Here is a 14,518-nt window from a genome sequence, read left to right on the forward strand (position 1 = left end):
TTAACAACTCTACATAGACCTTGGTACATTATGTAATCTGGTATTTCTAACATTAACAGGGTCAAAAAAATATCCACGGTGCAAAATATGCCAGTAAAGAAGCAACCTGTCCTAATTTTTAACCATTTTTCAGTCAAGGGAGTCCCATATGAATGTGTTCCTGTGAGTATTCTCCATTTAATGTTGTTCTTTTCTATTGCATCTTTAATACTCTTAAATTGGTTGTTATATAAGTTGCATGGTGTTTTAATACAGAAAGTTTGGCAATGGGTATTTCTTGCTTGCAAGCAACAAGAACAGGTCACACCAGGTAAAAGTGACCAAACTCACTTGTGTCTAGTATTGTATGTGTGGATGTCCTTGGTGCCCAATTCCTACCTTGTTGGATCCTACACTTAGGTTCGGATACAGTGCAGGCAGTAGCATCTTGCTCATGTGGTCATTCTTCATGTCTGAGTCAGGACAATGAGGGCTGGATTTTGCCGGCGCTCAGCAGGCAGGTTTGGAGGCGGGTCCGCTGTCAAAATAGCAAAGATTGACAGTGGGTAGGAAACCCGCTGTCAACCCGTCTCCACGCGAGTCTCCCGGGTGTCGGATCTGTCTGCGCAGAACTGACCCGACACCAAGCGGTGGGGGAGACAATTTAGATCATTAAATGGCTTGTTAACAGCCAATTTAATGCTATTTTGAGGCTACCTTGTAATTTTACATGCTCCCCCACGGGTTACCCACTGTTTGGGGAATACGCCAGCTTGTCCTGTCGTGAGTTGAGTCTGCTTTGATGTATCTGATAAGCTGACAGCTGCAGAAGTGGTGTAAAGGATACCATGTTGCAGGTGTTCAGTTTCAGAGCTCAGAAACTGTTGGTTACTGCATTTGTGAGACATATATAGATTTCTTTAGCTTACAAATGTTTAAAGCCAACTGTATAATCAGTTCCATCTCATTGGAACAAGCTCTCTCACCATTGACAGATCGCTTCTGTCATCTCACCTGCAGCTGCCATCTATTGCAGCCCTTGGAAAAATCACACCTTTGTCCTTTGGATCCTTCCACGACCAGTCCCAACACCAAAATCACCAGGCACACCAACATCACCAACCTTCTCCACCATCACCTGATGCTGCACAGGACACAGGGTATCAGCCCCTGACAACATTGCTGCCCGAGAGGCCAGTGATGGCATCACCATGGCCAGAATAACTTCACTTGACGCTGTAAACCCTGGCTGCCACATGATGCGCCAGGTTAACACCATCCCACACCAGCACCGTAAAGCATCCCTTTAATGTCCAAGCCATTCCATGCACTCTCATCACTATAGCGGGGGTGGGGAGGGGAAGTTATGTCTCAACATTCACTGGAACTCAGTAAGACATTTCTCAAGGTGCGCACTGATCTGTCCAATAAGGTGAAGTGTTGAAAATATAGATTTCACTGTATTACAACACATTACCAGAAACTTCACATGAACATTGGCTAAACCTTTCAAATGCCTACCCTTGTGTGTTGTTAGTTGGTATGCTTGCAGTAGGATGAGGGTGAGTGTGAAGAGTGGCTAGGGATGGGTGGAGGTGCAAGGTAAGTTGGTGTGAGTAAAGATATGCAGGAATAGGGTAGGGAAGGCTGAGTGATGGGGATGCAATAAGTGACACAGCAGGGTGAGGTTGACTGTGGCTTTGCAGTAACATTTCGTGATCTACTGAAATCATTGAAAGGACGGCGCCACTGCAACCTGGGACTCCTGACGACATCCCTGCTTGTGTCCTGCTGTGCAATGTGCAACCAGACTGCGTTGATCTCCTGGGGAGGTCTCTTCCGCCCATGGGAGGGGCAGAGAATCTCCCTGCGTGCTGTGACTCCCTCCATAAGCATATCAAGGGAGCTATGTGTGAGCCTGGGTGTAGATATGCACCTTTGTGCAGTGCTTGTCAGTGTTTGCAGCACCTCAATGCTGCAGAACACTTGACAGCAGAACTTTCAAAATCATTGTGGCCTTTGTCCCTTTAAGGAAACCGGCTGATGATGCGTCATCAAATGACGTCACCAGACCCGTTTCCTGTTAATTGGCCAGGAACCCCGCAGGGCGGGCTTAACAAGGCCAATCTACGGAAAATCTTTCTGAGAGAGCGGCTGCAGACGGGAGTGGGACCAGAACCCGCCAACCAGCTCTCCCGCCGCCATCCCGCCTCCGCAGGGAAAATCCAGCCCTGACTGTCAAAAGCAGCGGTCATGCCATCCTCACCCAACATTCACACATGTACATATACCAGTAGGGGGTCACTAGGTAACAAACGGGAACGCTGATTGATTGTTTTCCCAGTCCTTCAGGTAGGGGCATAGAGGCATCAGCTAACTCAACTCAGACCAGTACATTTACTGGCTGATCCACTGGAAAAACCTCCTTCCTCCCATTTAGAGTCCAGTGGTGTAAATTTGAGTACAGTCAGTCAGAACCTGTGGATTTAACTGATGAAAAGAAGAGTGCGGAAAGCTTGTCAAAACCACAACACATCAAAGGAAAAATGTAAGTATTCAATTTTCATTTGCCAGAATTGAAAACTTTTGCTGTTAGTAATCAAGATTTACTTTAAGCCAGTACAGCATTAACAGTTTTATATTTAGGGATTTCTGGATCCATAATCAAACTAAAATTAAAATTCAAAACTGAGATGTAATATCAATAGATTGAAACTAAGCTTCTTCAGAGACTTATATCACTAACAATTTGAAGTTCTGCTTCTCACCTTCATTATCATTTCGTCTGCTTTGCCATGAGCTACAGCATCAGGTTTGATGATTGCCACAGTGTAAGCCTTGATGGCAGCAGCTGCATTAAAGTAAAACAGATATGGTGACTCACAGAAGGAACTGTTTTTAGAACTTTTCGAGCAGATTTAAAGACTGATTAACAGAGCATTCAAATGATTGAGCTGGTTAGGGCTTGGTTGTTGTGGTGTATGTAACCTGTTCCACCTTAAGAGAACTTAAGCCTGTTCCACCTTAAGAGATGTACTACTTTCTCTGGCTGCTGTATACGTAATACCGGTGGTGACCACCGGTATATAAGCACTGTGTAGTAATATTGTATTTAGTATAGTCCTGACCTCCAACCAGTGAAGACCTGTTGAACTTTAATCTTGTAGTCTGTGTTAGTAATTACAACTAGAACACACAGACTTAACAGTGGCGACGAGTCCGATTCTTACCCTGCAGCAGTTTATATCCACGACGGCTTCGTCCACAGAACGGACGTCGAAGAGAGGCTTCCACCCTCATCACCCTGCTGGAAGACACGTCGCGCGGCAGACATCGAGAAACCAGAGTGCAGAAGACATCCTGAACTCGAAGCCTCCATCAGCGGCTGTCAGCTATCTTCTTTCTACCTCGGTGGTGGGTAAGCCGGGCAGCGACGCGACCAGAAAGTCGGCCGCGTTGGCTGTACAGACGGGGAGGGAAGACAGAGGAATAAGGGCGGTGAGATCGATCGCGACCGGAGATAAGGGCCGGGCCGCAAGGCGCAGCACGGGGACATCGATCGCGGCTGGTGATAAGGGCCGGGCCGCATTCGGGCTAAAAAGGCGCAGCGTCTGGGGCAACTGAAGGCGCGAGAGCCGCGGTGAAGCGGAGACAGCGTCGGGGGACGGGTGAAGACCGCCAAGCGTGGGAAAACCGCCATTTTGTAGGCGGAGGACGAAGACAAGAGCGGGAAGCCGCCATCTTGGATAAAAGTAAAAATAAATTAAATTGCAACGATGCCTAAACATGGGAACATTAATACCTTTGATAGCGACATCGAAGATTGGGCCATGTATGTAGAACGCATACAAAATTATTGTAAAGCAAATAAAATCCCAGATGAAGAGAAAGCACTAACATTATTAAACTTAATGGGCGCGAAGACATACGGGCAATTGAAACACCTTTTATCACCAGATGAACCGGCGGATAAGACGTTCGAGGAGATTGTTACTGTCCTGAAAAATCATCTAAACCCCACGCCGCTGATGCTAGCGGAACGATTTAAATTTTACAGCAGAAGGCAGCTGAAGGATGAAAGCAATGCTGAATATTTAATGGAATTGCGTAACCTAGCAAAGTACTGTCAGTTTGGAACGAGACTGACAGAGGCGCTACGAGATAAATTTGTGTGTGGTTTATTAAAAGAAGATACACAAAAGCGACTGCTCGAGGAGAATGAGCTGACGCTTGAGAAAGCGGTCACTATGGCAGCAGCACACGAAGCCGCAGCGAGAGGCACGGCAGTAATGCAGCTATGGTCACCGGAACTCAGTACAAATAAATTGGGTTTGAGTACTGTAAAATGTTATCGTTGTGGAAAGACAACGCACGATCAGAACCAGTGTTGGTTTAAAAACCAAGAATGCAGAACGTGTGGCAGGCTTGGCCACATAGCTAAAGTATGCCGGTCAGGAAAGAAGACCAGCAACAAAAAGTCACCGCAAGGAAAATACATAAAGGTACACAAGGTGACAAAGAACAGTTCGACCGAACAGAAGTCAGATTCAGACGCTAGCAGTAATGAACTGGGTAGCTTAAGAGTACACAACGTTGGTAAGGATGCAGATCTCCAGACAATTTGGGTCACCCTTCAGATAGCAGGAGTCCAAGTAAAGATGGAATTGGACACTGGATCGGCATTGACGGTCATGAATAAGAAAGATTACAAAAGGTTATTCCAACATATTCCCCTACGGGATACGGAGATTATATTGAAAACATACACGGGGCAAAGAGTGTACCCCATCGGAAAGATAGAGGTAAAAGTGGTCCGCAAGGGCGAAGAAAGCCAAGTAATGGACTTATATGTGCTACCTGAAGGAGGTCCACCACTACTGGGACGGGAGTGGATTAGGAAAATGAATATGGACTGGCACTCCTTGAAGGCACTAACGGTAGATTCCGGGGAAACAGATGTCAAACCTAAACGATTGTCCAAAATATTGGATGATGCTAAAGAGGTGTTCCAGCAGGGACTGGGAACACTGAGAAGAATTACGGCAAACATCAAGATTGATGAACATGCACACCCAAAATTTTTTAAAGCCAGACCGGTACCCTATGCAATACGACCTACTGTAGAAGCGGAACTGGAAGCACTAGAACGTTCAGGTGTACTGTCTAAGGTAGATTGGAGTGAGTGGGCTACGCCCATTGTTCCCGTTATGAAACGTCCTTCGAGCAACAAGCCAGGAGAACCAGGGAAGGTTCGCATCTGTGGAGATTTCAAAATCACCGTTAATCCGGTGCTTCACACGGTGCAGTATCCGCTTCCGCGGATTGAGGATATTTTTGCTTCGTTGTCTGGCGGGAAACACTTCACCAAGATAGACCTGGCGCAGGCGTACTTGCAGATGGAGGTTGAAGAAGAGTCACGCCAATACCTCACGATCAACACGCATCGAGGTTTGTACCGGTACAATAGGCTGGTTTTTGGAGTGGCACCGGCTCCAGCAATTTGGCAGAGGGCCATGGATCAGGTGTTACAGGGAATTCCAGGCACACAATGTTACCTGGACGATATTCTGATTACAGGTGATGGTGATGAAGAACACCTCGCAAACTTGGAACTGGTGCTCAACAGACTGAAAGAGTATGGACTTAGAGTTAATCGGCAGAAATGTGAGTTCTTTCAGAAGCGGATCTCGTACTGTGGTCATGTCATTGACCGGGAGGGGCTTCATAAGTCTCCTGACAAGATAGAGGCAGTTGTAAAGGCTCCCGCTCCGGATAATGTCTCTCAGTTGAGGTCGTTTCTAGGATTGATTAACTATTACCATAAATTTCTACCAAATCTGTCCACGGTACTGCACCCGCTAAACGCTCTTTTACAGAAGGGGGTACCATGGGAATGGAACGAAAACTGTAAGAAGGCATTTCGCAAAAGCAAAGAATTGATCACCTCAGAGGAAGTGTTGGCTCACTTCAACCCGACACTGCCTATTCGGTTGGCTTGTGATGCTTCTCCATATGGTATTGGGGCAGTACTCTCACACAAGTTGCCAAATGGCACGGAAAGGCCAGTCGCGTTTGCATCCAGATCATTGACTTCCGCTGAGCGCAACTACGCGCAGATCGATAGGGAGGCTCTCAGCCTTGTATGGGGAGTGAAGAAGTTTAATCATTACCTGCAGGGCCAAAAATTCACACTTCTGACAGACCATCAGCCGTTGGTATCCATTTTTAACCCTAAGAAGGGTGTTTCAGTGATGACAGCACAGCGTCTCCAGAGATGGTCCCTTTTCCTAGGGGCACATCAATATCAAATAGAATTCAAAGGTACGAAGCAGCATGGCAATGCTGATGGGCTGTCGCGCCTGCCACTACCTGAAGAAGAAGAAACGACGAAAGTTGACCCTGTTGAGTTATTTCATTCGACCATCATCGAGTGTTTACCAGTCACCAATGCAAGTATTGAAAGAGAAACCAGGAACGACCCGACACTGTCCAGAGTCTACGAGGTGACAGTGAAAGGATGGCCAACACGTGGTGATCCTCTGTTACCGGCATTCTCGGCAAGGCGAGACCAGCTGTCCGTCTGCCATGGTACTTTGATGTACGGGACAAGAGTGATTATTCCTCCCAAGTTACGGGAAAGAGTTCTAAAAGAACTGCATGAAGGTCATCTGGGGGGAGTTAAGATGAAAAGTCTTGCTAGGGTTTATGTATGGTGGCCGGGTATTGACCAACAGATAGAGGAGTTGACGAAAAGCTGCGCTGGGTGCCAAAAAGTGCAAAATGCACCTCCGATCGCACCGTTACACCCATGGGAATGGCCTTCAGCCCCATGGCAACGCGTACATATTGACTTTGCTGGTCCATTCATGGACTCCATGTTCCTAATTGCGGTGGACGCACATTCCAAATGGCCAGAAGTGATCAAGATGAATACCACTACTTCAGAAAAGACAATTGCGGTGTTAAGAACAATATTCGCAAGGAACGGATTGCCAGAACAGATCTGTTCGGACAACGGACCACAGTTCGTGTCGGAAGAATTCCAAAAATTCTTAAAGAAGAATGGGGTGAAACATTATACCTGTGCCCCATATCATCTGGTGACAAACGGGTTGGCCGAGAGATTTGTCCAAACATTCAAAAAGGCAATAAAGGCCATGAACGATGATCAGATTCCGCTACAGCACAAGGTGGACAATTTCCTAATGGCATATCGAAACGCCGCTCATGCAGTGACTAACCAAAGTCCTGCCATGATGTTTTATAACAGGAGGTTGCGGTCCAGGTTGGACTTGTTAAAACCAAATGTGCGGAGGGAAGTGGAAAACAAACAGTTCCGGCATATTAATAACAAGTCCACTCGAAGTTTCGACGTAGGACAACCAGTGTTGGCAAGGGGCTATGGAAACGAAAAATGGCAGTCCGGAACAATTTGGGCCAGACAAGGACCTCTGATGTACACAGTAGATATTGGTAACAATGTGATAAGGCATCATGCGGATCAACTGGTAGAATCGAGAGCAAGGGTCGAACCCATGGTTGCGACAGAGACAACTGTGGAAGACGTTAATGAACCTGAAGCATCTACCTCAGCAGGGAATGTACCTGATGATGATAACACCCAATGCATGGGAGACCAACTAGAGGAGTCACCTCAGCAACAGGAATCAGAGACCACTGAAAGGCGTTATCCAAACCGAATCAGAAGGCCTCCTGAGAGACTGAACCTTTGAACTGTTTATACCTGAAGTTATATATGTTATGATGTTATGTTAAATGGGGATATGACTGTTAAGCTAAAAAGGGAGGATTGTGGTGTATGTAACCTGTTCCACCTTAAGAGAACTTAAGCCTGTTCCACCTTAAGAGATGTACTACTTTCTCTGGCTGCTGTATACGTAATACCGGTGGTGACCACCGGTATATAAGCACTGTGTAGTAATATTGTATTTAGTATAGTCCTGACCTCCAACCAGTAAAGACCTGTTGAACTTTAATCTTGTAGTCTGTGTTAGTAATTACAACTAGAACACACAGACTTAACAGTTGTTCTTTTGGTTTTACAGAATACAGATTCCAAGCACCTGAAGATGGCATTGAGCGTGTGTCTTATTGCTGTCCTCTATGGGCGAATGTACAATCAGTTCTCCTAAAACTAAAAAATGTTAACATTTTTGCCAGTTCTCTCCCCTTTAGTTCCTTGCTCTCTACCCAAAGCTATCATTAACAGTACTGTGAGGAGGCTCCACAGAGTGTTGGAGCACCAATACAACGCACCATGGAGTAGAGTGCAAAGGGGACACAGAATTCCACACACACTAAGTTACTGAGCTTAGTTGTGCCACTGCAGAGGGAAGTGGAGATACAGGAAAAGAGAAAAAAATAGAGGGAAACAGTCATCTCTGGGTTGCTCTCAAATACCTTGAGCTGCTGCTTTCAGACTGGCAATGATTGAGAACAAGTCACCCATTCATCTGCTGCAGGTGATGTGTGACATGAAGAAATAAAAGAGAGAGAATTTCCTTGTTTTAATAAAAGAATGTTTTTGAGGCTCTTGATTTTTTCCTCATAAATTTCCAAACACTAACTGAGCTGATCCATGTCCACTTCAATCTATCAATGTAAAGGTATTGCTTTTGAAAACACGGGTCACCTTGTTGCTGTGTTTTTACTTGAGATGTCATTGCTTACCCAGGTCCTCCTCTTCGCTATCTTCCAGCACTGTCACCTCCTCCTCTTCTTCTTCTGCCAAGCCTTCATCTTTGATCTAAATACCAAAAACAAACTATGGCTTTGATTGATTGCCTTGTTAAAATGCTTAGAAATTTTCATTGATGGATGGCAACCATTGTCTCAACATCAGCAGTATTGCTCTGGAAGTATATTTTGTGCCAATTAGTGAGCATGAGAGGAAGTTAAAGAAGACATGAGCTGAATTTAAGGGAGAACTATTTCATGGTTATGAAATAGACTGCCATGCTAAAAAGCATAGAAACATAGAAGATAGGAGCAGGAGTAGGCCATTCGGCCCTTCAAGCCTGCTCCGCCATTCAATGAGATCATGGCTGATCATCCAAATTCAGTACCCTGTCCCTGCCTTCTCCCTATATCCCTTGATCCCTTTAGCATCAAGAAATATATCCAACTCTTTCTTGAATATATTGAATGAACTGAGGGCAATAGTTTCTGATTGAGCAGGGATTGAGGGATATAGGTTTAGGATGAGAAACAAAATGAAGAAAATGGTCAGATTGGGCTTTTAACCACAACCTATATAACAGAGAGATGGGTGGTATCAATGGCCATTTTTACCTTCTTACATTTTTATATTCTTAGCACCTTACTCCCTTTACCAGCAGATGTCTACCTAGTTCATAAACTATATCTATCTATATAAACGGTTATATAAACGGATAATCTGTCTGTCTGTCTGTCCTTCGGTGTGCATCTGTCCGGCTATACACTCGAAAGTTATAGAGCGTACCCACACGTGTGTTACATCAAAAGAAAGCGTACCATTCCAAAACGGTCGTAAGCGTATTTACGTTTCGGCCGGACAAAAATTGCTCCCGCGGTATACAAAAAATGTTCAAAATTCCGCTCATTAGCATCTCATTATCCGCTCATTAGCAATAGAGTGACCTCGAGGTCGACCAATCGTACGCCGGGTTCCTGGCGCGTGCGGGCGGGCCCTCCTACAGTCGAGTGACGGGACGATTGACCAATCCTACGCTTCGGTGACCTGACGGTCGACCAATCGGTGCGTGTGTGGGCGGGCCTTATCGTTCTGAACCGAGGTGAGTCGCCGCCATCTTGATTCCAAACTTTTCATTTCTTTTTCCCGCTTTCTGCGTGTTTCTTTTCAAATCTATATTTCCAGCAAAAAAAAGTTGCTTTTAAAACACAAATTGTTTCAAAAAAAAGTTACATAATTTGTAAATCTTTTCTCTAACCTCTATAATTCTCCTACCTTTCACCATTTTTCCAGGCCCAGGGCCTAGGCTTCTCCAACTGCCAGCAGTGCAACTCTAGACCCAGGCTCCCGGCCTAGACAGAGACAAACACTGGCAGAGGGGAGAGGGTGTGCTGCCTCAGCTCCATTCCCGGGGTCAGTAGGTGGGGAGGCTTCATAAGCAACTGGGGTAGGCCGCAAGCCCCGAATAATAATCTGGAGATCCTGTGTTTGCAGCTGAGGAAATTTCTCCTGCTGACAGCCCCAGGTTAACGGCAGCCATCTTTGTCAGGGAGGGCGAAAAGTTTCAGAGCGACGCCATTTTGATTCAGTGTGCAGCAGAGTGCATGCGCGGCCATCTTAGTACAGGAACATAGAGCGGGTGGGGCTTCTGTGCTCCAAATCGGGTCCTGGCGACCGAGACAGACAATCGACTGTGTGGGCGGGGCCTAATCTTTCCAACTGAAAAGCAAGCGGCGGCCATTGTTTGTGATACAACACACTGAGAGGTGGGCACCACTTCTTTAATAAAAAGATTGGTCAGGTTGTAAAGTGTATGTTATAAAAAGATTTACCAAAAATATTTTATAAGTACAGGAAACTTTGTGCTATGGAGGTGAGCTATCCGGCAATCTGAAGAGACCGGCAAAAACCAGCAGCCTTTTTAATTCTTTTTGTTTGTTTTTTTTGCTTTGTTTGAACAGTCAAGCTGTGCAAGGTCTGTAGCTATAGCAACAGCTTTAGCTACAGAGCTTTAGGGCCACACCCGAGTGTTTAGAAGCTGTTGCTAAGCAACAGTGTTTGTTGTCCAATACGGAGATAAGAATCTCCGTATCTCTCAACGTTAACTCTGGAGAGTAGGCAGTTTTGAGGCAAGGCAGCAGCTCGGTCCGGTGGGTGCCGGATAGCACAAAGTTTCCTGTACTTTAAGTTTATCTCCCCCCTCCCTTTCCACCCCCGACCCCCACCTACCCCCCCACACCCCCCACCTCCACTTATCCCCCCCACCCCACACCCCCTCCCCCCCGCCCCCTTCCCCCCTTCCTCCCCCCCACCCTCTTCCCCGCACCCCCTTCCCCCCCACCATCCCGCAACCCCCCTTCCCCCACACCCCCCAACCCCCCTTCCCCCCCACACCCCCCTCCCCCCCACACCCGCTTCCCCCTTCCCCCCACACCCCCTTCCCCCCACACCCACTTCCCCCCCACACCCCCTTCCCCCCTCCCCAACCCCTTCCCCCCCCCGCACCCCCTTCCCCTTCCTCCCCTTCCCCCCTCCCCAACCTCCCTTCCCCACTCCCCCTTCCCCCCCAACCCCCTCCACCCCCTCCCCCCTTACCCTCCCCACCCCCTTCCCCCTCCCCTCCCCTTCCCCCCCTCCCCTCCCCCCATCCTCCCTCCCCTTCCCCCCTCCCTTCCCTCTCCTCCCTTCCCCCCTCCCTCCCCCTCCATCCCCCTGCCTCCCCTTCCCCCACTCCCCCCTCACCCTCCTCCTCCCCCTTCCCCCACTCCTCCCCCCTTCCCCCACTCCCCTTACCCTTCCCCCACTCCTCCCTCCCCACCCACCACTCCCCCCTTACCTTTCCCCCTCTCCCTCCCTCCCCACTCCTCCCCTTCCCCCACTCCTCCCCCTTCCCCTTCCCCCACTCCCTCCCCCCCAGTCGCTCTCTCTCTCTCTTCCCCCCGTCGCTCTCTCTCTACCCCCGCAGTCACTCTCTCTCTTCCCCCCAGTCGCTTTCTCTCTTCCCCCAGTCGCTTTCTCTCTTCCCCCCAGTCACTCTCTCTCTTCCCCCCCGTCGCTCTCTCTTCCCCCCCAGTCGCTCTCTCTCTTCCCCCCCAGTCGCTCTCTCTCTTCCCCCCCAGTCGCTCTCTCTCTTCCCCCCAGTCGCTCTCTCTCTTCCCCCCCAGTCGCTCTCTCTCTTCCCCCCCAGTCGTTCTCTCTCTTCCCCCCCAGTCGCTCTCTCTTCCCTCCGTCGCTCTCTCTCTTCCCCCCCAGTCGCTCTCTCTCTTCCCCCCAGTCGCTCTCTCTTCCCCCCCAGTCGCTCTCTCTCTTCCCCCCCCAGTCGCTCTCTCTCTTCCCCCCCAGTCGTTCTCTCTCTTCCCCCCCCAGTTGCTCTCTCTTCCCCCCCAGTCGCTCTCTCTCTTACCCCCAGTCGTTCTCTCTCTTACCCCAGTCGCTCTCTCTCTTCCCCCCAGTCGCTCTCTCTTCCCCCCCAGCCGCTCTCTCTCTTCCCCCCCAGTCGCTCTCTCTCTTCCCCCCCAGTCGCTCTCTCTCTTCCCCCCCAGTCGCTCTCTCTCTTCCCCCCCCAGTCGCTCTCTCTCTTCCCCCCAGTCGCTCTCACTCTTCCCCCCAGTCGCTCTCTCTCTCTTCCAACAACAACATGCCCTCAAAAGACCCTCGGCACCGCCGGGCACTTCAGCTAGTCTATATATATAAATGGATACGTCTGTCTGTCTATCTGTCTGTCTGTCTGTCCTTCGGTGTGCATCTGTCCAGCTATGCACTCGAAAGTTATAGAGCGTACCTACGCGTGCATTACATCAAAAGAAAGCTTACCATTCCAAAACGGTCGTAAGTGTATTGACGTTTCGGCCGGACAAAAATTGCGCCCGCGGTACCCAAAAAATGTTCAAAATTCCGCTCATTAGCATCTCATTATCCACTCATTAGCAATAGAGTGACGTCGAGGTCGACCAATCGTACGCCGGGTTCCTGTCGCGTGCGGGCGGGCCCTCCTACAGTCGAGTGACGGGATGATTGACCAATCCCACACTTCGGTGACCTGACGGTCGACCAATCGGTGCGTGTGTGGGCGGGCCTTATCGTTCTGAACCGAGGTGAGTCGCCACCATCTTGATTCCAAACTTTTCCTTTCTTTTTCCCGCTTTCTGCGTGTTTCTTTCAAATCTACATTTCCAGCAAAAAAAAAGTTGCTTTTAAAAGACAAATTGTTTTTTAAAAAAGTTAATTAATTTGTAAATCTTTTGTCGAACCTCTATAATTTTCCTACCTTTCACCGTTTTTCCAGGCCTCAAAGCCTGGACATCTGTTGACCAGCCACGCCCGAGCTAGGCGCCTCCTGTCGCGATCGACAAAAGGCCAGCGATCGCCGCCATCTTTGTGAAGGCTGGAGGGGGGGGGGCCTGAGCCGAGCGTCGCCACCCGCCGCCATCTTAGTAAAGGCGGGCGGGGCGGGAGTCAGCGTCCGCGTCATCTTCTGCCCGGAGCGCGACTTGGGTCTGGCCGGGCCTCACGCGGTAGGTTGTGCAGCTGCGCCTCTCTGGTCTTCAAGCCGGCTCGGACGGGGAGCGGGACTCGGGAAGGCGGAGCGCGGGGAGGGCGGGGCTCCGGAGAGCGGGAGGGCGGGTCTCCGGAGAGCGGGAGGCCGGGGGGCGAGGCTCGGGACATCGGGGGGCGGGGCTCGCGGCATCGGGAGAGCGGGGGGCGGGACATCGGGAGATCACGGGGCCGGACATCGGGAGATCGCGGGGCGGGACATCGCGGGGCGGGACATCGGGGGGCGGGAGATTGGGGGCGGGAGATCGGGGGCGGGAGATCGGGTGGGCGGGGAGATCGGGGGGCGGGAGATCGGGGGGGCGGGACATCGGGGGGCGGGGAAAACGGGGCGGGAGATCGGGGGCGGGAGATCGGGGGGCGGGACATCGGGGGGAGGGGGGAGGGGGGAGAGTCGAGGGGGGGGGGGAGGGGGGGGCCCAAAATAAAACCCAAAATAAATTTCACACTAGGAACAACCAAAATTGAACAAACCACTAACTACACATACTTGGGCTTAAAAAATCAGTTCTACGGGAAATTTTCATCTGGCTGTGAATGAACTGAAAGAGAAAGCAAGAAGGGCTTTCTATGCCATTAAAAAATCAATCCAAATAGAAATCCCAATTAGCATTTGGCTCAAAATTTTCAAATCAGTAATTGAACCAATTGCACTCTATGGCAGTGAGGTGTGGGGACCACTAACACAACAAGAATTTGCAAAATAGGACAAACACCCAATTGAGATCCTACATGCAGAATTCTGTAAAAGTATCCTCCGGACTCAAAGGAAAACCGTAAACAATGCATGCAGGGCAGAACTAGGCCAATATCCATTAATAATCACTATCCAAAAAAGAGCCACCAAATTTTGGAAACACCTAGAAATGAGCAACCCCCAATGCTATCATTACGAAGCCCTGAAATGCCAAGAGAGGACCATAAAGAAGAATACCCTCAGTCAACTAGTCGTGGGACTCAGTGAAAGCAAAAGGAAAAATATCTGTCATATTGGGCAGAACCAACAAAAACCCAAAGCAAACTCAATTGCTACTTGGCCCTAAACAGACAATACAACATGGCTGATTACCTGACCAGGGTAAAGGATAGCAAACTGAGAAAAACCTTGATAATGTACAGACTTAGTGAACATAGCCTAGCAATCGAAAAAGGTAGACACAGGCAGACCCGGCTACCAAGAGAGGACAGGACATGCTCTCACTGCAGTCAGGGAGTGGTGGAGACAGAGATGCACTTCCTCACAGCTTGTAGAAAATATCAAGGCATAAGGGAGAATTTCTGACAATTCCGGGC

General features: G+C 49.0%; 1 protein-coding gene across 2 annotated transcripts in view; it reads right to left on the reverse strand.

Annotated features, from left to right (window-relative positions):
• Nucleotides 1-14,518, reverse strand: part of LOC147120110 (thioredoxin domain-containing protein 6-like) — a 221,116-nt gene that overhangs the window by 85,855 nt on the left and 120,743 nt on the right. For both annotated transcript variants that reach the window (XM_085985657.1, XM_085985658.1), the window contains exons 7-8: nucleotides 8,671-8,746; nucleotides 2,748-2,830 (exon numbers count right to left, since the gene is read on the reverse strand). In XM_085985657.1, coding sequence (XP_085841783.1) covers nucleotides 2,748-2,830; nucleotides 8,671-8,746 — 159 coding nt within the window. The remainder of the gene's footprint in view (nucleotides 1-2,747; nucleotides 2,831-8,670; nucleotides 8,747-14,518) is intronic.

This window comes from Somniosus microcephalus, chromosome 4 (genome assembly GCF_052327205.1).
Source record: "Somniosus microcephalus isolate GS21.2 chromosome 4, FLI_Smic_1.0, whole genome shotgun sequence".
Taxonomy (NCBI): domain Eukaryota; kingdom Metazoa; phylum Chordata; class Chondrichthyes; order Squaliformes; family Somniosidae; genus Somniosus; species Somniosus microcephalus.